A 25,561-nucleotide genomic window follows, 5' to 3' on the forward strand; every position below is an offset into this window, starting at 1 on the left:
CCTAGGCAACACTCTCAACCCCTACTACTATGGTGTCAATGTTGCCATCACTCTACAATCCTCCAAGGCCTCTATCATGTAGAATCCCCCCTCTCAACCCCCCACCCCAATGCACCAATGATTTAGGAAAGGCCTTACCACACCTATATTTAGAAGTCAATCGTATCGCATGCCCCGTTAGGGGCAAAAATGTTGACGAGGCACACATGGTCCTAAAGAAAGAACCCACTACAAGTGATAATAGTGCCACAATCAACCACCTGGGAGGGAAGTTAATTGTTGATGGAGATGAATGAAGGACATTCTTATCTAAAGACACTCGCTTGTCGTGCAATATGATCGAGTACTTAGAGGTAAGCACCATAGTATAAATGAAGTTTTTGAAGAGACATTTTTCTTAGCAATGTTGTTCTTGATGAGACCAAGTACCCATTTGTAACAAAATTTAGATCAAATATCCAAAAAATAGACAGAATCAATGACTGGTTTTTCCTTGATTTCTTCTGGTTGCGTTGAGCATGCTCTAGCCACACCTAAGAGGACTTATGCCAATTTAAAGTGTATGAGCTAAATGGCGTAAAAGACCAATCGACGATCGTACGTCAAGTTCACTGCATAGAAGCTGAAATTAGCAATTTTCTTTGGTATGATTAGTCGTTTAAGGATATAGAGCAAGTGTCTAAGAGATCTTGGCTAAATGGTCAAGAGAATGAGGAAAATAGAGCTCTACAATCTCAACCTCTCTTGAGTGGAAGATAAGGTTAGAGTTAAGTGAGTGATAATAGCGAATGGTCTGAGATTAATGCAATGTGATACTAGAGGAGAGAAATGCTAAGATCTAGAAAGTAAGAGACTAACTCTGATACCATGTTAAAGCTTGTGGATCCAAGCTTCCATGAAGATGGTTGATGATACGAAAAACTTAATTTTATACTAATTAACAATGTAATTAGTACTAATTTAAGCTAAAGAATATATCTAAACACAAACATGATGAATACCTTAAATTAATTAAGCTTTAGATTCAAACACAATTAAGTTATAAGATTAAGATTTATACTCATAAAAAGGCTTCAAAACTAGCTTGATTCCATCGATTAAAAATAACCCCTTTTATATGAAAAAAGTAGGTGCAGTCCCCACAATGCCAAAGGTGATCGGCACCTGTCCGCCACTACTGCCCTTTGCACTCCTGCAGGGCCTGATGAGGCTCTCCGGCAGTGGTGCTAAGGGTGCGCGGCCGTAGAGGGATGAGGTGACGGGCACTAGTGAAGCTGTTGGAGGACACCGCGGGCTGACCTTGCATCAGGCTCTCCACCGTTCGAGCACTGGGTGGTTGGCCCAGTACCTGTATATGACGAGGAGGGCAAGCCGTCAAGAGGTGGCCCATGTGGCGATGCACAAGCATTGCTTGGGTAGTCCTGAGAACTCTATCCCTGCAAGAAGAGGGAGCTGCTGGCGGCTTCGGATGGGATGGACGGAAAAGCTGCAATGGACTCCTATGCGAAAGGGAAAAATGAACTGAGACAGGCAGGTCAAGCACCCACAGGCAAGTGCGGGTTGCCCTACTCACAATGAACATCAGAAAAATAAGCACAAATTTACCTTCAATAACAAGTTGAGAGTCACCCTTTTACTACATAAATTAAACATAGGTCTCCAAATTAAAATCCATTGTAAAAACTCTAGTCCACATGAGGTCTTAAATGGGTATTGGTTGCAGTTGCACTCTCTTATGTTTCTCAGCGACTTTTTTTAGACATGTTTTGCCACACTAAATACAACTATACTGCTGCTGTCAGTTACAAGCATTAAAACTAAAGACTGTAATGCTAACTAAGCTATTAAAAGATGCCAAAGTTGCCATGATGCAAACCAAGATCGTCTACACAAGAAACATAGAGTCAAGTAGCACTCTCACACTCCGACACTTGCTTTGAATTTTCGGCAATGGTAAGCCAATTCTGGTCCTCAGCATCCATCTCAAAATCAATGCCATCATTATCCAAGAATCTAGGGTTACTTCCAAGCTTTTCCTCACCATGACTTCCAAAAAATCCATGATAGAACATATTCGGGGAAATATCTTGACATTTGTTTTTCACTGCATATGGAGCCATTGACCTGATTGTGTTCAACACAGTCAAATTTCAAATAAGTGATTATTAACTCTCTCTCTCTCTCTCTCTCTCTCTCTCTCTCTCATTTCATTTCATTTCATCTGTTACCAGATTTTCTAACACATCTTTGTAACTTTTTGTCTCATAGACCTTTCTGGTCTATTGAAGACGTTTAACAGAACTCTCTCTCTCTCTCTCTCTCTCTCTCTCTCTCTCGTCACCAGGCCGCCGCCTCTGTGAACCTGCTTTTGCAAACGAAGAACCAGTTCGCAACCCCACCTCAAACAGAAAACACTAGCAGATTGACCAGGTCCAGTAAGTGCAATGGAAACTTTGGGAAATTGATGGATGCCATGAGTGGCCTGGACACCTACATCACCAATACAGAGAAACTAGGGGTGGTGATATTTATGCAGGATGCCATAGCAAGTATTAAAGATATCATCTCAATGCAAGAAGAGTACCATGACATACAAGTGGCTCTTGCACGCCTCACATGCAGAGATGGAAGCCATGAAAGCACAATATGACAAAAAGCTTGCAGACCAGACTATCACTATTCAGGAAATGAGGAGCTCCTCCAATTCTGAGGAAGAAGAATCCTGCAAAACAGCACTTGACGCCAAGTTAGAGCAGCTGAGAAGGCCAATGGCGCAGTACATGAAGCTCTCCAAGCAGCAAAATCAGAACTCACCCCGATACACTCAACCGAAGGGTTGAAGTAACCAGGTCGGGAATAAAAGAGGCAAACACTGGATTGAAGAGGGAGGTTAAAGCCACTTCCAAATTGATTGGAAGTGGCCAAGAAACAGCAACTAACTCCAACTAATGCAAACGACATTATGGTCACCATGCTTGATGAGAACGAGCGCAGGCAAGGTAGAACACTGAATGTGTGGATCGCAGGAATTCCAGTAGGTGGTTCCCCCAAAGCAGATGGTGAGCAACTATGCACACAGATGGGTGTGGAGGGCAACCCATTCATTCTTTCAGCAAAGGATTGAAGCAACCAAGTCCGAATAGAAGCGGAAACACTGGATTGAAGAGGGAGGCTGAAGCCACTTGCGAATGGGTTCGAGTGGCCAAGAAACAGAAACCCACTCCGACTAATGCAAACGACATCATGGTCATCACAATTGATGAGGGCAAGCACAGGCAAGGAGAGCACTGAATATGCGGGTCATAGGAGTTCCAACAGGTGCTTCCCGAAGAGCATATGGTGAGCAACTATGCACACAGATCGGTGTGGAGGGCAACCCATTCATTGATGTATGGCGTGTAGGAAAGACATGATGAGGGAGAGGCCCCTACTCCTCAAATTGAAGGATGCTCCCACCCATCAGGCCTTCATGGTGATACGGGCTGCCTTGAAAGGCACAAATATTTACATAGGACGACCTTACTCCTCTACAAGTGGAGCAAAGACGAGAGCCGTCGTTTGCATGATGCTGAGCTTCATATGGATATCTATGAGAAAGAGCTCTTGGCTGTAATTCATGCCTTAAAGATATGGAAACATTATCTTCTTGGGGCTGAATTTGTAGTCAAGACAGATCATCAAAGCTTGAGATACTTTCTATCTCAAACAAAGCTTTCGGAGAAGCAGATGAGAATGGCAAACTTTCTTTCCATGTTTCATTTTCAGATTGTGCATACTCCAGGAAAGAAAAATGTGGTGGCAGATGCATTATACAGGAGGCCTTATGTAGCTGCAGTCTCAGTGGCCTCTCATGGGAACTTATCTGCTATGCGAGATTTGTATCATTTGGATGTTGATTTTTGCCATATATGGACTGTTTTGATGGCTGGTCATTCACATGCCTGTTATGTTATCAATGAGGGTTATCTTATGAAGGATAATTGCCTATGTGTGGTGAAGAATTTCCGTCCAAAGGTTATGGAGGAATGTCATGCTCCACCTTATGCTGGTCATAGAGGTATCATGCCTACTACACGCATGATTGAGAGAGATTTCTTTTGGCCAAGCATACGTAAAGACATTGAGGCTTATGTACGTGCATGTATTACTTGCCAAAAGGTGAAATTTGACAGGCAAAAACCTCCAGGTTTGCTTCAACCATTGCCTATTCCCTCGCAACTTTGGGAAAGTATTACTATGGATTTTATTATGGACTTGCCTCGATCCCAGCATGGGAATGATGCTATTTGGACCATTGTGGACAGGTTTAGTAAGCAAGCTCATTTCTTGCCCGTCAAGAAAACCATTAAAGTTGATCATATGGTAAAGCTTTTTCTTGCTAATATTTTCAAGCATCATGGTATGCCTAAATCCATTGTTGGGGATAGAGATCCCAGGACTACGAGCCTCTTTTGGAGGGCTTTATTTGATAACATGGGTACTAAACTTGAGTTTTCATCAGCTTATCATTATCATCCCCAAACGGATGACCAAAGTGAAGCTGCAAATTCAGCCGTGTTGGATTTGTTGAAGTGTTATGTGGCAGATCAAAAGACTGCATGGGAGAAGTATCTTCCACTTGTTGAGTTTGCCTACAACAATACGATCCATGCCTCCACGGGAAAGGCCCCGTTTGAGATTATTTATGGCAGAGTGGTATTGCCACCCATCCTTCGTACAAAGGATGAGATTTTTGCAACTGATGAATATGTTCGTGACTTGGATGTAGCCTTTGCCCAGGTGCGGACAGCCATTGCAAGGTCACAAGATAAGCATAAAATGGCTTCTGACAAGCATAGAAGGGACATGCAAGTCAAAGAAGGTGATTGGGTTTTGCTGAAATTTGAGAAGGCCAGGACGAGAAGGATCATATCCTAAGCTTTCTCCTCGCTATTATGGACCCTTCAAGGTGATTCAAAAGATCAATGAAGTGTCATACAGGCTTGCTTTACCTAGTCATTGGAAGATTCACAATGCATTTCATGTGAGTCTTTTTCGGAAATATGTGGGGCCACATCTTGACGAGCCTGTCACAGAAGATCCGCCAGAGATTGATGAGCTTGAGGAGATCCTCCAGCCAGAACAGATTGTCTTTCACAAGGAGCGAAAGCTACCTGCAGGAAAGCTTTCCAAGAGATACCTTGTGAAGTTTAAAAATTATTTGCCTATTGATGCAAAGTGGGTAAATGAGGATTATTTTGTTGACTACCCACAGTTGTTGCAAGCATATCTTGAGGCTTTTCAGTTGAGGACAACTCTTTAGAAGCCCAGGGGGATGTCACCAATTGGCCGACCATTGGACGGGAGCCAGACTGGTGTCACCCGTGTATGACCTGGACTGTGTTTGTCAGAATATGCAGCAGAAATGACAACCAAACTTGGGTAGACAAGAGCAAGTAGACTGCAGAAAATAATCAGCACAAGAAACACAGAGAGAGAGGTGTGTAAACTCTTCTCTATACACAAGATCCCGAAAAACTGAATGAGAAAGTGGTGGGGGCTGAGGGGCAATATATACATCTCCATGTGAGCAGTCGGACAGCTCCAGAAGGTGCCCACGACTGTGAAAAATGCCCACGACTGCTGAAAATAGCAGTCGGCCAGCTACAGATGCCTACGTCTAGTCAGAACAGGTCGGCCAGCAGCCCAGATGCACACGACTGAGGAAAGTCCAGTCGGCCAGCATTGGGATGCTCCTGGCATCACCTGGCAGCCCTCCAGCCACTAGGAAAAAATGAAAAAAATAGGGAAAAAATACGGGGAGTGTGGAAAAATGATATACGGGCGGGCACACCCACAACAGAGGCCTTGGTGTATACAAATAGACAGGAGATGACTTCTAACACCCCCTCTCAGCTCCTGGCTGTGTAACCAACCCCAGGGAGCTGGAGTGCCGCCTGAGCGTAGCCTGAGGTAGAGACTTCGTGAAGTGGTCCGCCGCATTGTCCTCCGTCGAACAATAAAGTAGCAAGATGTCACCCGCCAAGATCTTCTCACGTACAAAGTGATACTGTATCTCTATATGCTTGGTCCGGGCATGGAAAACCGGGTTCCGAGCAATAGCTATACAACTCTGGTTATCACACTCGATGACTGTGGGCTCCCTCTGTGGAAACCCCATCTCGCCTAGCAGCCTCCGCAGCCAAACCACCTCACAAGCAGCACCACAAGCAGCCCGATACTCTGCCTCTGTCGAAGAAAGGACAATAGTTGGCTGCTTCTTGCTGCTCCAAGAAACTGCTCCTGAGCCGAGGGTAAAAGTGTATCCTGAAGTAGATCTCCTCGTGTCTGGATTTCCTCCCCAATCTGAGTCACTCCAACCTTGGAGCTTGACTCCATTCCCTCCTGTGTAAAAGAGTCCCAGATCCTTCGTACTCTGCAGATACCGCAAGATCCGCAATCCTGCGTCCCAATGAGTCTTCAATGGCGTCTGCATAAAAGAGCTCAACAGCCCCACGGAGAAGCTCAAGTCCAATCTGGTGTTCAGCAACCAGATCAATGAACCAACCAACTTCCGGTACTGCGAGGCATCAACTGGCTCACAAGGATCTGTAACGGTTAACTTTGTGTTCGGGTCCATCGGCGAAGTAATAGGCTTGCAGTTCTCCATCCCAAAGGCCTCAAGCAACTCATGAACATACCGCTGCTGAGAGACGAAAAACCCCCTCTGGGTCTGCCAGATCTCCAATCCCAAGAAGAAGTGGAGTAAGCCTAAGTCGGTCATCTCAAACTCCTTTGACAAGGCAGCCTTCGTCACTCCAATGTGCTCCACATGACCGCCGGTGAGAATGAGATCATCCACATAAAGGATGATGAGTGTGACCATGCCGCGTTCCCGAAAGAGATACAGGTTCGGATCTGCAACCGATCTCTGGAATCCAGTCCGAATAAAGAAGGAATCAATCTTCTGATTCCAAGCCCTGGGAGCCTGCTTAAGACCATACAAGGCCTTACGTAACCTGTAAACCATTCCTTCCGATCCTGGAACAATAAAGCCTGGAGGCTGCTCAACATACACCTCCTCCTGAAGGTCACCATTAAGGAACGCAGATTTTACATCCATCTGGTACACGGGCCACCTCTGAGAAGAAGCAAGGGCAAGAACGGTCCGAATCGTGGTCATCCGCGCTGTCGGTGCAAAGGTATCCTCGTAGTCGATGCCTGGCCGCTGAGCATAACCCTTAGCCATGAGCCTGGCTTTGTGTTTGTCCACCACCGGCATGGCTTCCCTCCAAGTATCTTGTGAAAGGGCTTCCTTTACGGAAGTGGGCTCTTTATCCCGCATGATACGAGACATCAGAGCATAGTTCACCTGAAGAAGCTCCGCCGTGTTGCTTTTATCTCGGACTCGATGTGATCTGCGAGGGCTGTCCTCTGTGGTCCACTCGGAGGGTAGCTCCGTGACACCTGACTCCCGAAGGGTGTCTAACAACCACCTAGGTACTCGAACAGATTGTGGAGCCTCCTGTGTTCGCGGGGGCTCAACTCCAGCTGCGGGCTCAACCTCCTGTGATGACTGAGGTGGATCAACTGGAGTAGTATACTGGGAATCATCATCGGACTCCTTTGGATCTCCAAGAGGTGGCGGTTCCTCGACAGTGCATGCTGGAACATGCTCGTCAAAGACCACATCCCGGCTGACAACAATCTCGTTCCTCTCTGGATCATACAACCTGTATCCCTTGGAAAGAGAGTTATACCCCACAAATACCAGCTTGCGGGACTTGGAGTCAAGCTTCCCCCTCTGCTTCTTCGGAATATGTACATACGCGTCACTCCCAAAGACACGTAAGTGCGAGACATCGGGTTTCCTGCCAAAATATGCCTCAAACGGAGTCATATGGGATACAGAAGTCGTCGGAGAGCGGTTAATGGTATGGACAGCTGTTGCCACAGCCTCACCCCAAAGTGGACGAGGAAGATCACGATGCTCTTGCATGGTCCTCGCCATCTCCACCACAATCCTGATCTTACGTTCAACAACTCCATTCTCCGAAGGTGATCCGGTATTGGCCAATTCCCTCTTGATGCCATGATCTGCACAAAACCGGAAAAATACAGTCGAGGAGAATTCACCTCCTTTGTCAGCCCTGAGAGTCTTGACCTGAAATCCAGACTCTTTCTCCACCATCACGTGCCAATCCTTGAACCGAGCAAAAGCCTGGTTCTTCTGGGAAAGAAAGTAGACCCACGTGAATGTGGTACAATCATCAACAAGCAGCATGAAGTAGAGAGATCCTCCCAAGGATGGTATCTGCTGTGGTCCACACAAGTCAGTGTGAATCAACTCCAAAGGTTTCGAAGCCCGCTTGGAAGCCTGCTTCGGAAAGGATTCCCTGTGCTGCTTACCACGTATGCAAGAACTGCAGCGTCCTTGCCTATTTCCAACATCTGGCAAGCCAACCACCATCTGGTCCCGGAAGGCGCACCGCAAAGCATCCACATTTAAGTGGCCAAAACGAAAGTGCCACAAATCTCCGACCTGAGAGCCTGTCAATGAGGAGAGTGCAGAGAGCTTGTAGATGCCATTCTCCACACCGCCTTCCCAAACAACTTTGCCTGTCTCACGGTCCCTTAGAGCAACTGAATGCTCCTCAAATTCCACCCGAAAGCCAGTCTTGCATACCTCATGCACTGACAAAAGATGAAAGCCCAGAGCAGGGACATAAAGAACATGGGAAGCATGCTTGCCCCCCTTGCCGTCGGGAATAATCTCCATCCGGCCCTCACTATGTATCGGAATAGTGGAGTTATCGCCAATAAAAATACGACTTGACTGCCGTTTCAGATCCAGAAAGAAGTCACGGGATGGAGTCATGTGCCTGGAAGCACCACTGTCGAGAATCCATTCCCGAGTATCCTTCGCGGTGAAGCCAACTGCCTCCTCGCTCGAGGATGATGAATCATCGGAGTCCACCATCTCCAAGTGCACAAATGCCGGAGTCTTCGCAGCCGAGGCTGAGGAATCAGCACTCTTCCCTGTCCGCTTAGGGCACTTCCTCCAGTAGTGGCCTTTCTCGCCACAATCGTTACACCATCTTTCGGCCTTCAGCTTCTCTCGTTCTGGATCAGGCTTCTTCTCGGAAGACTTCTCTGGTGAAGCCTTCCCTTTGCCCTTGTTGGTATTACGGCCTTTCGATCGTTGGCCAGTTAAGGCCTCCGAACCTCCACCGTGAGGAGGGTTCGTGAAACATTCCTCTTGGTCCAAGACCATTGGCACAAGCTCCTCCCAAGTAATGGTGCTGAGCCTGCCACTCGTGATCAACGAGGAATAGAAAGCGGAATACTGACCAGGCAAGTGGGAAAGTAACGTGATGGCCATATCTTCGGATGATATCTCTTTCCCCGCTTGAAGGACTTCCTGCTGAAGGGCCTGCAGCTTGTTAATGTGTTCCCGCATCGTCGAAGACTTTGCAGGGTTCATAACCCGCATCTGCACTTCCAAGGATATCCGCTTCATGGGTGACACCCTGTTGTACAAAGAAGCCAAGTGCTCCCATATGCCTCTCGCCAGCGTCATGTGCTTCACATGGTTGATCACCTGTGGTGTGCAATTGAGGAATATAAATGACCGGACCCTGGCGTTGACACGGTCCCACATGTGTGCCTGTACCTCCTGCACCTTATTGTACCTTCTGCCTGACTGTACCTCCCACAGACAAAATGTATCTACCCTTGCAAAGAGAGCAAGAGAGAGGGGTAACCAGCACAATCTATCAAAGAACCTGTCCAGTGGGTCGAGGACGGACGTTGGTTGCACAGACGAGAGCACGGCGGCTACCTCCAACTCGACCGCCACTGGTTGCGCCTTCAAATGGAGAGAGAGAGAGAGAGAGAAAGAGAGAGAGAGAGATTGCACACTCAACACTCAATTCTATTGCATATCACAAATGAACCATACAATGATATAGGCTTTCTAGCCTTATCCCACTTTACACATTATCATCCATGTGGCAACTCCTTTTTTCACTTCTTTGGTCAACACTCACACACAATTCAATATTACATGTGGCATTCTTATCTTGCCACAATATTTTGCACCTCTAGGGTGCTTTCCCACATACACACAACACCGCGATTACATCTCTCAACACCCCCTCTTAATCGAGGTGTTCCACAACTCACCCATCACCCATCAATGTAGCATTGCATAACCGCAATCGCTACCTCTCAACACTCCCCCTCAATGATACGTTGAAGTGTTCATCAACCAAACATGTGTACTCATGTCTACCATCTTAGACACCAAGTCCTTTTTGAGCTGACTCGCTCACAGCGGAACCACTGAGTCCAATTTGAACATATAAATTCCAGTGGGAACCAACGCATGCATATGCATCTCACACGTGCATCGCTCATGCATACATCACGACAACCATTTTGAGCTTCTCGGTGAGCTCGGGCAGGGCAACCCTCAAACCAATGGGTGAATACAAAAAAATCTCGAGCACGCAGGCTCGGGTACAGTTACCCGTAAGTACATGGGTGAATATCAAATTACAATTTTTATCTCCATTTTGGTCGCAACCGGGTAGGGGACCCGCATATAGAAGTTATCCACAGCTTCACATTGGTAGACCAATATTTTGCCCAATTATTTAGGACACTTACAACCTTGTGTGTGTGAAAATCTCTTTGATAATGATTTTTTTTTCAAGCATGGGAACAAACCCAAGGTTTAATGACGGTCAAGTAATTTTTTTATTTTTTAAACGTGCAACGTGCAATGCAATACACGCCACACGGGCCCCTCTTCTTCAAGAGTGCAACGCAGCTATGCAGAGATGCCAGCCACACTCCATTAATGCTCTCGTCTATCAGACCTGGCCTCTGCTAGCTTCTCTTTTCGCAGATACGGACCCCACTTGGGTCTTCGCCTTCGTGAGCTCCCTGCAGTGCCGACCTTCCATGGCGACCTTCTACCAGCACTGCTTCTGCCTTGCTGAGCTTCAAGCCCTTCATCTCATGCTGCTTGTGGCTCTGTGCATCGCCATATCCAGAGCTTTGCTCTACTGATGCAAGCTTCTCTATGCTATCACCTATGTGCTCCAGAGGTCGTCGCCTTCCTTTACTACTCTGCTAAGCGATGGTGGCCTGCTGCCTCTGCTACTGTTGCTTTTTTTTTTTTTGTTATTGACTGCTTGCTGCAGTGGAGGTTTGCTGCTAGTGCTTTCTCTCTAACTGCTAGCTTCCATTATGACCTTTCTCTGCTGCTTTGTTTCATAGCGCTTGCGCTATATCATATTCTGCACTGTCTTCTTTAGGTGGTCCTGCCCCACAATTAGTGTAGTTTTCTAAGCTTCTGCAAGCCTTCCTTGTTGCTTGATCTCTCTTGACCTTTGTCATAGTATCTTGACGCTTTGAATGAGTACTTTGCTTCTTCTTTTTTTGTCCCTTAGCATGGGTTGCTGCTCTTGATGTGCTGAATTAGCACAGCTTCATTGTGCTCACTGTCATTTTTGAACTTGGCAGCACTTGCTCTTTGCTTCGTCTTCTTTTTTGTCCCTTAGCATGGGTTGCTGCTCTTGATGCGCTGAATTAGCACAGCTTCATTGTGCTCATTGTCATTTTTGAGCTTGGCCGCACTTGCTCTTTGTATTCTCTGCCCAAGTCCATCTTCATTGCATGTCCTTTGTGTATGCAGCTCCTCTTAGCTGCATCTCTCTTCACCTCTTCCTATACTGTGCTTTTAAGGTTCCAATAGCCATCATTATGGCTACAATGAGTGTTGGGGTAAAGGCGTTATGCCCACCCTTATAGTGTGTACAAGCCCATAAGTTATAGTACATAGTACACTTAGTACTTTTAATGTACTAAGTGCACTATGTGTACTAGTGCAATATACATGTGTGATAGGGGAGTCACACACTCATGCCTCATGAGTTGACTTATCCCCACAACTCTCTCTCTCTCTCTCTCTCTCTCTCCCTTGTTTCTCTGTGTATGTCTCCCACACATGAATACTCTAACCTAACCCTAATAATTCCATCTCTCCTACACAACTAGTATCAGAGCCGGTGCCCTTCGAATCTCTGACGCAGGCAGGCAGCAGCTCGACTCTCCCATTAGCCTGTGTGTGAAAAGCCAGAAGCGACCAAAAAGGCCCTTCAGCGTGAGCAGCCTGCATCAGGGTCACAACAGCCAGGCAGATAAGGAGTCAGGCGCAGCTAACCAAGTGAAGAAGCAAGTGGGTACACCGTGCAATCATTAGCAGGCGAAGCTGGAGGCGAGCTCGTAAGCGGGATAGTGGTCCACGTAAAAGCAGTCGAAGCGTGGAGTTCTAGCGCTGCTGGCGGAGACGGCGAAGTGAGTGTTGGCGAACAAACGCTACACGGCGAAGGCTGGTGCTAGGCAAACGAAGTCGTCAGGCGAACGTGAGCAGCTCGCAGCAGCGACTAGATACACGCAGGCGAAGTCGGTGGCGGGCGTCCATCGAATACTAGGCAGCTGAGCGTGGAGTGAAGAGGCGTTGGCGAACAGCGTGGAGCGAAGAGGCGTTAGACAAGTAAGCGAAGGCTGCGAAGTGCAGGCGAAGGCGACGCCGGTGACGAGTTGGGTTTTCTGCCCGGCTGTAGCCCGCGTGAGTTCCACGCTCACCCATAACATGTAAAAGTAGCGCCATTCAACTGTCAGCGCTGAGCAGCGGACGCCCCTTCACGTCACCTTCTCCTCTACGTCAAACATCATCAGCAGCAGCAGCATCATCTATACAGCAGCACCAAATTTATCACCCCCCAACAGAAAATCAGAAATCAAGGTATTTGCCTCAATTTTTTTTTGGGGATTTGCAATTGAGCAGGTGCAATCATTAATTGAGCAGATACAGGCGTCGAATTGCTCAATTTTTGAGCAAAATTGGCAAAATTGGGTGACATTGGTCACAATCAGGATCAATTTGCAGGAAATTGGTCACAATCAGGATCAATTTGCAGAAAATTGGATGTCGAAATTTGGGGCTTTTGATGTAATTGTGCAATTAAGCACTCATACATGCTGTATGATGTGAAAAATCGCACATTTGGGCAAAATTGCAGCAAATTTGCAGCAAATTGCAGTGCAAATCAAGGGGCTTTTGTGCCGATTTGGTTGATTTGCATGCAGGCAATCGCATTTGATGCTGTGGATAATGTGTTGATGCCTTACAAGCACTCAATGTGCCTGTAAATCAAGGGGCTTTCATTATTTGGATGTATATGTGGCCAAGGGGAAGCATCGTGAACACTCTAGATGCCTTCATGTGCGTCAATGTACCATGTATGATCAAAAATTGATCTTAAATCAAGGGGCTTTTCAAGTTCGTATGCTTGTTGAGCTTGGCAAAGCAGCAGGCAAGACATTTATGCCTTGAATCCTCAGAAATCAGCTTGCAGTCAAGGGGCTTTTGCCCAATTTCTGTTCGGGACTGTTGTATGCAGTGTACAAGACTGTAAAAGTCTGATTTTCACTCATTTGGACAGCCAGGAGAGCATTTATTGCTATTGTACCTGCTGGTACAGATTTGGCACAGCTTTGTGCAAGTTTTGGCATGGCTGTACACTGTTTTGAGTGACCAAAAGGTTCAATTTCAGCTGCTGTACTTGCCGGTACAGGTTTGGTACATCATTTGTAAGCACTTGGTACTTCATCACAAAAAGTGGGAAAAAAGTTGCATTTGTGCTTCCGCAGTGGGAGATAAAGCTTGGGAGAAAAACTGTGAGCACTTTGTGTGCTTTTGGTGCAGTGTTTGCGCATTTTGCAGGGAGTCAGGCATTGACAGGTTGCATTTTGCTATGGCAACCACAGGTGAGAGCTCTTCATTGCTTCACATCAAGAAGCTTGAAGGCTCGCATAATTATGATATTTGGCAAACCCAGTGCTACAATGTGTTGCTCCAGAAAAAGCAGCACAAGCCTATCAAAGAAAGGGGTGTGATGCCCGCTTCTCTTACTGTTGAAGAGTGGGAAGATATGGATGAGCTGGCAAGATCTACTATCATGTTGTCTGTGTCAGACTCATTACTTTTCAGCATTCGTGAAGAGAAGACAGCTTGGGGAATGTGGCAGAGATTGCAGGACTTGTATGCCCAACAAAGTGCCTCAAGCAAAGTGTATTGGTTGAAGAAACTCATAGGTCTTCAGATGAAGGAAGGGGCATCTATGACAGCCCATCTAAATGAGTTTAATGGTATTGTCAGCCAGGTCATTAATCAAAAGTTGGCAATGGACGATGAGTTCAAAGCCACTTTTCTGTTATGCACTTTGCCAGAGAGTTGGGACACATTCCGGACAGCCACTAGCAATTCGCATGCTATGCTGTCATATGCAGATGTTGAGGGTGCTCTTCTTCAAGAAGAGATGAACAGGAAAAACAACTCTGTTGGAAAGTCCAATGCAATGAATGCACGTGGGAGATCCCAGCAAAGGGGGAAAAGCCAAGAAAGGGGAAGGAGCAAGTCTCGCTCCAAAAAGGATTTGGAATGCCATTATTGTGGCAAGAAGGGACACATTAAAAAGCAATGCTACAAATGGAAAAATGATCAAAAAGAAAAGGGAAAAGGCAAAGACAAAGAGAAAGATGAAGCCAAAGATGTAAAGCCAAAGGGCAAAAGTGGAGTCAAGATTGAAGAAATCAATGTGTCACATGCAGGTGGCAGTGAGGATGAGGTCCTATTTACTTCTTCACTTGATGCCCATTCACTTCTTACAGGTGGTCATGGTATGCACTCATGGATCATTGATTCAGGCGCCTCCTTTCATGTCACAGGTTGCAGAGACTTGTTTGTCAGGTATACTGCTGGCAATGAAGGAGTGGTTTATTTGGGTGATAACCATGCATGCAAGATTCTTGGCAGAGGTGATGTGAGGCTCGTGTTTTCAGATGGCTCACAGCTTATGCTCCATGATGTCAGGCATGTGCCTGAGATCAAGAAGAATCTGCTTTCTACTGGACAGCTTGATGATGCTGATTATGTTACCACATTTGGTCGTGGAAAGTGGAAAATTAGTAAGGGCTCACTGGTTGTTGCCAGAGGCTCTAAGGTGGACACTCTTTACTTCATGCGTGCAGGTGTTTGTCACCATGCTAATGTAAATGCAACCGAGCTGCCGGAAATTTCTATGTGGCATAGCCGGTTGGGACACATGAGTGTCAAGGGAATGGAGCAATTGTCTCGTTTGGGTTACTTGCCTTCTCTAAAGTTTTCAAGTTTTCAATTTTGTGAGCATTGTATATATGGTAGGCAACTACAGTGCCCCCACAAGAAAGCTCTTGGACAGAAAGATGCTCAGTTAGAGCTTGTGCATACAGATGTATATGTGAGATGCCTCAGCTTTCTTTGGGAGGGGCAAAATACTTTGTGTCTTTTATTGATGATGCCACACGTAAGGTGTGGGTTTATCCTCTTCGTTTGAAGAGTGATACATTCTCAGTGTTTCAGAAGTTTGTTGCTCTTGTTGAGAATCAAACTAGCAAAACACTGAAGGCTTTGCGTTCCGACAATGGTGGAGAGTACATGTCTGTCACGTGCACACCAGTCAGGTGTACAGTGACATGGCTTCATCCTAGCATCATTAGCATCATCAGATATCATCAGGTATTTTACCAGCATTTTACAGGCATTTTTTAGGCATTTTATGAGGCAGCCGACTGGTTATATTGATATTTTATGGAGACATAAACTGGCCGACTGCAGCCATCTGGCCGACCAGCAGTCCCCCACCCATATAAATACAGGCGCCTCTCCATTCAGTAGATCATCAGCCATTCAGTCATCAGGGGCTCATCAGTGAAGCGCATCCTCCTCAGGATCATCTGGCGTTTCAGCATATCAGCATCAGCCCTCATCATCAGCATCAGATAAGTTAACGCATCTCCATCAGCTTAGTCAGTTAACGCATCATCATCCTCAGCATCATCCTCAGCATCAGCAAAACGCAGCCAGTTCAGCCCTACAGGTCTGCGTTTTCATCATTCATCAGCATTCAGCTTCTGTTCCAAAGCCTCCCTTCAGTGTTTCCTTCCCAGGAGACAAGGGAAAGAGTGGACAGCAGTTCAGCCCGCATTTACAGCATATAGGCAGCATATTCAGCAGTACAGATCCATTTGGATCTCATTGTAACCGCATTCATTCATTTAATATAGCTGCACTGCATTGACACAAACTTGTCTATCTCTTTGTGTATCTGTTTGTCTCTTAAACATCATTAAGTGCAGTTTAGTCAGACTAAGGTTGTGATTACTACGGTCTCCATCCCTCTCATGTCACATTGGTATCAGAGCGTTACAGGGTAACCAGCCTTAGAGCATGTTCATTCCATCAGTCATTCAGTCAATCATCATTTTTATCGCTTCCGCACAGTTAAACCCAGTTCTGAAAATTTTGCAAGCCACCCTTAGGGATTTTCCCTTAGGTCTGCATTAGTAACCCATCCATCTGCATTCTTGCACGGCATATAGGGTTGCACATGGTTTGCATAGCAGTCATCCTAGCAGTCATCTTAGTAGTCAGTCCTGCATACATGTTACCCATGAACTCTCAGGGAAGAATGACATCCATCATCAAAGGAGCACATAAGTTTTGGCTTCAACTGGCAGCAGGGAGTTTCTCTTCCACAGAAGACGGAAGTTTGCTCCAACATTCGCCTCAGGAGGTTCAGAGCTTCAGGTACGACGGAGATGGTAGGTGAAAGGTTTCCAGGAACAGGTTAGGGGTGACTCAGGTATTTGCCATTCAGTTCCCGCAGTACATAGAGTCTTGGCTCAAGGATTTCACTCCTGCAGACGGACTCAGTCCCAGCAGAAGACAGAAGGGGGCAGTGGTTCGGAGGAGAAGGATCGCAGACGAGTCGAAGGTTGCCAGGTATCCACCCAGCAACAGTTTAGCAGCGGGGAATGTCACGTGCACACCAGTCAGGTGTACAGTGACATGGCTTCATCCTAGCATCATTAGCATCATCAGATATCATCAGGTATTTTACCAGCATTTTACAGGCATTTTTTAGGCATTTTATGAGGCAGCCGACTGGTTATATTGATATTTTATGGAGACATAAACTGGCCGACTGCAGCCATCTGGCCGACCAGCAGTCCCCCACCCATATAAATACAGGCGCCTCTCCATTCAGTAGATCATCAGCCATTCAGTCATCAGGGGCTCATCAGTGAAGCGCATCCTCCTCAGGATCATCTGGCGTTTCAGCATATCAGCATCAGCCCTCATCATCAGCATCAGATAAGTTAACGCATCTCCATCAGCTTAGTCAGTTAACGCATCATCATCCTCAGCATCAGCAAAACGCAGCCAGTTCAGCCCTACAGGTCTGCGTTTTCATCATTCATCAGCATTCAGCTTCTGTTCCAAAGCCTCCCTTCAGTGTTTCCTTCCCAGGAGACAAGGGAAAGAGTGGACAGCAGTTCAGCCCGCATTTACAGCATATAGGCAGCATATTCAGCAGTACAGATCCATTTGGATCTCATTGTAACCGCATTCATTTAATATAGCTGCACTGCATTGACACAAACTTGTCTATCTCTTTGTGTATCTGTTTGTCTCTTAAACATCATTTAATATAGCTGCACTGCATTGACACAAACTTGTCTATCTCTTTGTGTATCTGTTTGTCTCTTAAACATCATTAAGTGCAGTTTAGTCAGACTAAGGTTGTGATTACTACGGTCTCCATCCCTCTCATGTCACAATGTCCAAACAGTTTCAGGACTTTTGTGATGCTAAAGGCATCAAGAGGGAGCTCTCTACTCCTTATGATCCTCCACAAAATGGGACAGCAAAGAGGATGAACAGGACCATTCAGGAGAAGGTCCGTTCTATGTTGTCACATGCTGCATTACCTCATGGTTTTTGGGCTGAAGCTGTTATGACAGCCGTTCACCTTATAAACAGGTCACCTAACACGAGGCTTGGTGGGAAAGTGCCAGAGGAAGTATGGACAGGGAAGCCTCCGTCATACAAGCACTTGAGAGTGTTTGGTTACGTTGCGTACGTGCACATACGCAGGGAAATACGCACCAAACTTGATCCTAAGTCTCACAAATGCATATTCCTAGGATATGGTGACAGAGGTGAAATGGGGTATAGACTTTGGGATCCCATGAATAGAAAGATCATACGCAGCAATGATGTCATTTTTGATGAAACATGCATGTATAAGGAGCCTGCAAGGCAACAGGAGCCTGGCAGAGTCATCTTTGATGATGATGGACATCATGGACAACAACAAAGGGCTGTAAATCAGCCATTACAGCAGGAAAACCAGCCCTTAAATGGTACTGAAAATGGTCCAAATGGACAGCCAGAGATGGCAGAAGATACCCCTATGGATATACCACAGTTAGAGGAGATACCGGGCATGATTTTTCAGCCTTATGGCATGGAACAGGAGCCACCAATGGGTGATATGCAGGCTGGACAGCAACCTGCAAATGATGGTCATTGGGTACGGAGGTCCACAAGACCCTCCAGAGCCCCTGACAGGTTTGTTCCGGGGGTTGACTACTTGATGCTCACTGACTGTGGGGAGCCCTCATGTTATAAGGAGGCTTTACAGAGGGCAGACAAAGCTCTATGGGAGCGTGCCATGAAGTCAGAGATGGATTCTCTGCACAAAAATGGAACTTGGAAGTTGGTGCATTTGCCTGCAGGCAAGAAGGTTTTGCCATGCAAGTGGGTTTACAGGCTCAAAGTTGCACCAGATGCAAAGCCAAGTTTCAAGGCCAGGTTAGTGGCTAAGGGCTTCAAGCAGGAATATGGTGTGGACTTTGATGAGATCTTCTCTCCAGTGGTCAAAATGACCACACTTAGAGCTGTGTTGGCTTTGGTTGCGCATGATGATCTGGACTTGATTCAGATAGATGTGAAGACTGCTTTTCTTCACGGTGATCTCCATGAGGAGATATATATGCAGCAGCCAGAGGGTTCTGCAGTGAGTGGAAAGGAGAAGCTTGTATGCAAGCTGAAAAAGAGTCTTTATGGGCTCAAACAAGCACCAAGGGAATGGTATCATAAATTTGATACATTCATGAAATCTCAGAAATTCAGGAGAAGTGACATAGATCACTGCTTGTACACCAAGAAAGCTTTGGATGGCAGTCTATTGATCCTCATCTTGTATGTTGATGATATGTTGATTGCCGGGAAATCTTGTAAGGAGATGGATACCTTGAAGCAGAGGCTGCATCAAACCTTTGATATGAAGGATTTGGGTGATGCAAATCACATCTTGGGTATGCGGATACTTCGGGACAGAAATCAGCATGTGTTGTATTTGTCTCAGAAGGAATACATTGGCAAAGTCTTGTAGAGGTTCAATATGGACGGGGAGAAGAAGACTAGTACTCCTTTGCCTCCATATGTGAAACTCAGTGCTATGGACAGCCCACAGTCAGATAGAGACAGGGCTGATATGGCCAAGATTCCGTATGCTTCAGCTTGTGGCAGTCTCATGTATGCCATGGTTGCTACTAGGCCGGACATTGCATTTGCAGTGGGAGTGGTTTCTAGATACAAAGCCAACCCTGGCAAGAAGCATTGGGAAGCAGTGAAAGGTGTCATGAGATACCTGAAGGGCACACAGGATATGTGCATTTGCTTTGGCAAACAGGATGCATTAGTGCATGGTTACACGGATTCGGATTATGCCGGTCATCCAGATAACCGAAAGTCTACTACCGGTTATGTGTTTACATTCACAGGAGGTGCTGTGTCATGGATATCCAGGATGCAGAAGTGCACAGCCTTATGTACTACAGAGGCCGAGTATATTGCAGCCACAGAGGCTTGCAAGGAGGCATTATGGCTATCTCGGTTAGTGGTTGATTTGGGTTATACAGGGGATATTCCATTGTTGCATTGTGACAGTCAGAGTGCCATCCAATTGGCAAAGAATCCTGTCTTTCATGCAAAGACGAAGCATGTGGATGTGAAGTATCACTTCATCAGAGAGGTGATAGAGAACAAGCAAATTCAGCTTATTAAGATTCATACGGATGACAACCCGGCTGATCTGTTGACAAAGAGTTTGCCTCCGGAGCGGTTTGCTCATTGCAGACACTTGATGGGCATTGGATGAGGCCAGTTTCAGCCTTGATATGGCCTTGTATATTATCATGTACATGCTGATTTTTCTTTTCCTTTACTTAAGGGCACTTTGCCTTTAAGTGGGAGGTTGTTGGGGTAAAGGCGTTATGCACACCCTTATAGTGTGTACAAGCCCATAAGTTATAGTACATAGTACACTTAGTACTTTTAATGTACTAAGTGCACTATGTGTACTAGTGCAATATACATGTGTGATAGGGGAGTCACACACTCATGCCTCATGAGTTGACTTATCCCCACAACTCTCTCTCTCTCTCTCTCTCCCTTGTTTCTCCGTGTATGTCTCCCACACATGAATACTCTAACCTAACCCTAATAATTCCATCTCTCCTACACAATGAGCTCCTTGATGAGTTCCAAAACTTACATGCTCTCCTGTTTGCATGCCAAATCTTGAAGGGTGCTTTCTCTTCATTGGTTTCCTTAGAGAAACCATAGGTGCACAATCTCTTGAAAGCCTTCAATGGCTTCCACACAATTTTGCTCACCTTTCATGAGCAAACTTAACCATGCTCCACCCCTTTCGGTGAGCTCAATGCACTTGCAAGCTGCAATTTCAGTCCATCATAACCTCTTGCTCCTTCCTCGGACAAGCTTGCACCTCTTACACTCTTTGCCCAAATGCAAAGAACTAGAGATCCACTTATCCCATCAACTAGCAACCTTTCTTCAAATTCAACATTCTCCAATGCTCACCAATACTTTAACGAGGCAAAATCCATAAAACCAATCTTCTTGAGACACATTTGTCTCCTTGGCAGCTTCCTTGTTGACACCGAAGACTCCATAGTCTTCTTACTCGCTGAAATCTCCATTTTCAGCTTCCGTGATGATAAGCAGGCTCTCTATGTTGCAAAACTCCCATTTGCAACTCTCTTGGGTGGCTTCTATGCAACCTCCTTGTTGCAAATCTCCTCTCAAACTTGAGAATGGCAATTCTAAATCTCTCTCAAATCCTCACAAATGCAAATCCAAATGATAATATGAGTATGCTTCATTTTTTCCATAATAAACTGAAAATAATGCTTAATCAAAGAACTCATAACCAAAAAAAAAACTATACATAAATATTCACCATGACCAAGAGCCCACCCAAGCTCTGATACCATGTTAAACAATCCTAAAATGGGATTGATCATGGTGATAGATATAGATTAAGCAACATAATTAAGGTGGAATAAACCACACTAAGAACTCCATAACAAGAGAGAGAGAGAGAGATTGCACACTCAACACTCAATTCTATTGCATATCACAAATGAACCATACAATGATATAGGCATTCTCGCCTTATCCGAGTTTACACATCATCATCCATGGGAAACTCCTTTTTTCACTTCTTTGGTTAACACTCACGCACCATTTAATATTACATGTGAAATTCTTATCTTGCCACAATATCTTGCACCTCTAGGGTGCTTTCCCCACATACACACAACACCGCGATTACATGTCTCAACAGCATTTTCACTCCTGGTCAGCAGTTGGTGGTCTTCTTCGAGTGTGGAGCGCCCCCAACTAGTGGCATCTTCAGCCTGCCTCTTCTTCGATGGATCTACCTACTTCGTGGGTGCTTTCCGGAAAGAATTGTGGGCTTGTTTGCTGCAGTCGACTCCCACTCTACCTCAATTCCCAGAGGGGGCTAATTTGTCCTTTCCTTCCATGGCGTTGTTTGGCACTTCCTACTCTTCTAGAAAGTAGGTTCATTTCACTAAGGATTGCAAGACAAAAGCTACAGCCCAGGCCAGGACCAAGTTTTCAAAGATGGGCAATGATCATATACAAGATGATGACCCTGATACTGCTAGTGTCCCCTAAGGCTACAAAAGCTAGGGAAGACCTGGTTGGTCAACTTCTATAGTTATACACATAGTTCTTTCCCATGTGCTTCCAGCCAGAGAAGGCTTGTGGACGAGAGAGGGGACTGGTAGCAGCTCCATTTTTTGGTGCATTGGATCCGTGAGTCTAAGTTCCAAGCATTAAACATATCAAACAAGTTCATTTTGGAGCTATGGACTAGATGTGTTCCATGTCTATTGCTTGGTGAAGAAGAGATTATGGACTGGGTGCGTTCTAAGTTCATTGTTCGAGGTTTTTTGGGACATAATGTGTTCACAATCCATTGTTGGGGATTATGGGCGTGGTCCAGCAACTCATCATTTTATTCTTGGAGTTCACTGCACACTTGTGGGAATTCGGAGCCAAGCAAAGTTCCTTGTTGTTCGTGGTGGCATTTTGTTTCGAGGAAATAGGTTGGCGGGTGCTCTTTCTGGGGTGTATCCGGTACTGCGCAATACTGGAGTGTCTTTGGTTGCATCTTCATCAGCTTATCTTCTTAAAACTCTTGCACACTATGAGCTGCAGAGGGGGTGTTAGAAATTGTGCATCTCAATGTATTTGGGATATTGCCTATTTATGAGGTTTTATCCATTTATCTCTTCTTTAGTTGGTCGTGGGTAGTCAACCAACTCCTAAAGGCAGTCAGCTAGTTCCCTTGCATCAGTATAAAAGGGACCCTCCCATATTCACTTTGTTATATCATCTAACCTATTCACATGTACATGTTCTACACCATTTGTTGGTTGATATTGCCATTGTAAAAGCCTCTTGCTACATAACATGATGTTTATTGTCTGATGTCTCTCTCTCTCTCCTTTGTTTTGCTTCTGCATTGTGCAACTTTATTAGACCCTTCAACATGAGGTAGTTGTCCACACCCGGTGATTGGTGGAATGAGTGCCTGATCCCATGGAATGATTGGCATGGGCATTATGCCTAGATGGGACTTTGCTTGATGAATACGCCAGCCAGGGCGAGCTACTGTTGGTGTGGAGTTGGAGCCGAAGCAGAGGTCATATACATTGGAGCGCTTTGGAGGTACCTACAAGATCGAGGGTTCTCCAAGCGATCGGTCGTACCGTGGGCTGGGCTTGTGCCCGCCATGGTCTCCCCTACAGGATGGTGCTTGGCTAGGTGCCTTGTGGGCGTGCCAACGATGTGGTTGGGATGCCAGTTGCGTGACTTGAAGTGTCGGTGGTTGTTGGAGAAGCTGTGAGTGGCTTGGTGTGGCCGGTTGTGCAGTTGGAAGGCCGGTTGTTAGGTGTGAAGTGATGGGTTCGTGGTGTTGAAGCGGTGTGGTGATGATTATGGAGAGACCAAGGGTCATGTTGGTGAAGAGGCTAGAACCTTGCTCTCAAGAGATGGGCTTTGAGAGCTATCTCCCTTGCCGATGATGAATGGTCTCTTCACTCTCTCTCGGCGTTGAGAAACAATCTCTCTAGCTCTCAAGCTTGCTCTCCTCTATAGCTCACTCATACCCCCTAATCAATCATTGTCTCAATTGTTGCAAAGACACTCCATCTAAAAAGTTTATACCCAAGGTCAACTTGTTGAGCCACCATACCACCATTGACCTGTACCTCCATGAGATGGGCTTTCCTTTGCTTAATTATTCATCTTTCTGATATGAGTGGGGTTGAGCACATGAATGACACATGCATACTTCAACAGCTCTCTGTCTTTCCTCCCTTGAACCCGGACGTCAAGGAATGCTTTGTGAAAGCCGTCTATTTAGACACCTACCAATGCTTGTAGAAGTGCCTTATAAGTTCATCACGTAACTGCTGAAGCAAAGAGGATGGACAAGGTTCGTAGACCACGGGGAGTCTTGACATAAGCAACAAGCCCAACAACTAGGTCTCAAGGACTGTCCACAGCCTCCAAAGGCTCCTGCTTGTAAAGCTTCAATCCCGGGTTCTCCACCTTCCTCACCAATCAAAATTCAAATTCTAAGACATCCTTTGAGCCACCTCCTTCGCAAGGACTCTCTCTTTAGCCTTGGTCTTTGCCTGTGACTTTACTCCCATAATGCCTCCACCCCACTGTCTCCAGAGATCATCAAACTGGTCATTAAACTCTTAACTTGTCCTCATTTTTTACTAACGTTAGGCACAAGGCAGTGGCTGTTTTAGAGTCTACAATCTGACCAAGACGTACTTTCCCTTTCACAATAGCATATGGGATGCCCATTTTCCTGCATAAAGCTAGAAGCCAACGGACCAATTCAATCTGATCAACATCATGGGCTATGACAACCAACTGAGCTTTTCCCTGTTCAATAAGGTAGGTCACATGGTTAATTCCATATTTCACAACAATAGGCTTCTTGCTTTCCTTCAGCGTCTGCCTCGGGCTTCTTCAAGAGCCTCTCCGTCTGTGACTCTTTGTCTACCAGTCTATATTTAAGAAGCATCTTGAACAAGCTGGAAGCCAAATTCTTGTCTAGGGTTTTGGTGAGCTGATTTAATGTAGGGTGTACTTTCAGTTGCTGATGCAAAACCCTCCTCCCTCTGCACCTGGTAGCAGACCGCATGATGGCCGTTCTCTCCTCTCTTTGCACTAGGCAGCCAGAAGACGACGACATTCTCTCTCTCCACTCTCTGCTCTGGGCAGCCAGAACGGCGACCAACGCCTTGCTAGCAGACCTGGGACGTTCTCTCTCTCCACTGGCAGCAGCACGGCGAGGTGGCTTCTCTCCTTTACTGTGGATGTCCACTACAGGAGCCTCGCCAACCTTCATCCCGAGTATCCAGGATTTTGCGATTGGCCCCAGGCCCATGGCCCCAGGCCCATCGGAGTTACGGTGGATCATACACTTCTCTCCTTTACGGTGGATGTCCACTACAGTACCCGCCAGGTTGGGCAGTCCTCCTATCACCCGAGATATACCTTCTGTAGAGAGACTGATGGAGTATACACCGCAGAGATCTACAGCTTGTTGAGTGCAGAGGATCCACAGAGGCCATTAGCAGAGCTCACACAGATCCTGACAGAGGCTTTACATACAGCTGCAGCGACGGCCTTCCCACACACGCAGCCCACAGTACGACCATGTCCTAGGAGCATGCCCCAGAATAGTTGGTATGATGATGACTGTAGGGAGCTCAAAGCCCGGCTATAGCGAGAGGTGGCCACAGGTGTAACTACATATAGATAGTCACGCATCATCTTCCGATCCCTCATTCGGCAGAAGAAGAGAGCATTCTTAGCTCGGCTGGAGAAAGACATCTATCAGTTTTTGAGTCAGGATTCTGAGGAGGCCTGGAGATTGCTTAGAGTGCACCCCCCGCCTCCGGCCATTACCTCTCCAGATACATGGGGCGAGTATGCAGCATCCCTCTACACAGTACCAGAGCAGCCACCACTACCGAACCCTCCAGAGCCCTGTCCACCCACTTCTACCTTCTTCACAGCAGAGATGGTGAGGAGGACCATCAACAGATAGCATACAGGGAGGGCACAGGATCATGAGGGCATTGTAGCCGAGCATTTCATACATGCTAGAGATATGATTGCAGACTTGCTAGCTCTCATGTTTAATAGAGCCATGTGTGGGGGGTTTCCTGGGACTTGGAGTACTTCCACGATTGT

The 25,561-nt window shown here is 46.2% G+C and overlaps 1 protein-coding gene and 1 pseudogene across 5 annotated transcripts in view; both read right to left on the reverse strand.

Annotated features, from left to right (window-relative positions):
* Positions 1–1,618: 1,618 nt before the first annotated feature.
* Positions 1,619–25,561, reverse strand: part of LOC147616014 (protein TIFY 7-like) — a 126,458-nt gene continuing 102,515 nt past the window's right edge. For 2 of the 5 annotated variants that reach the window (XM_086778645.1, XM_086778644.1), the window contains 2 exons: positions 2,050–2,124; positions 1,619–1,971 (listed from right to left, as the gene is read on the reverse strand). In XM_086778645.1, the coding sequence (XP_086634771.1) occupies positions 1,905–1,971; positions 2,050–2,124 (142 nt within the window). In that variant the 3' untranslated portion in view covers positions 1,619–1,904. Of the gene's footprint in view, positions 2,125–25,561 lie in introns of all 5 variants that reach the window. The other 3 variants (XM_086778646.1, XM_086778643.1, XM_086778647.1) reach the window with 2 other exon arrangements.
* LOC147616015 (large ribosomal subunit protein eL8y pseudogene) lies at positions 23,554–25,016 on the reverse strand (annotated as a pseudogene).

Source organism: Cibotium barometz, chromosome 39 (assembly GCF_041138505.1).
Source record: "Cibotium barometz isolate CiBa-2024 chromosome 39, ASM4113850v1, whole genome shotgun sequence".
Taxonomy (NCBI): Eukaryota; Viridiplantae; Streptophyta; class Polypodiopsida; order Cyatheales; family Cibotiaceae; genus Cibotium; species Cibotium barometz.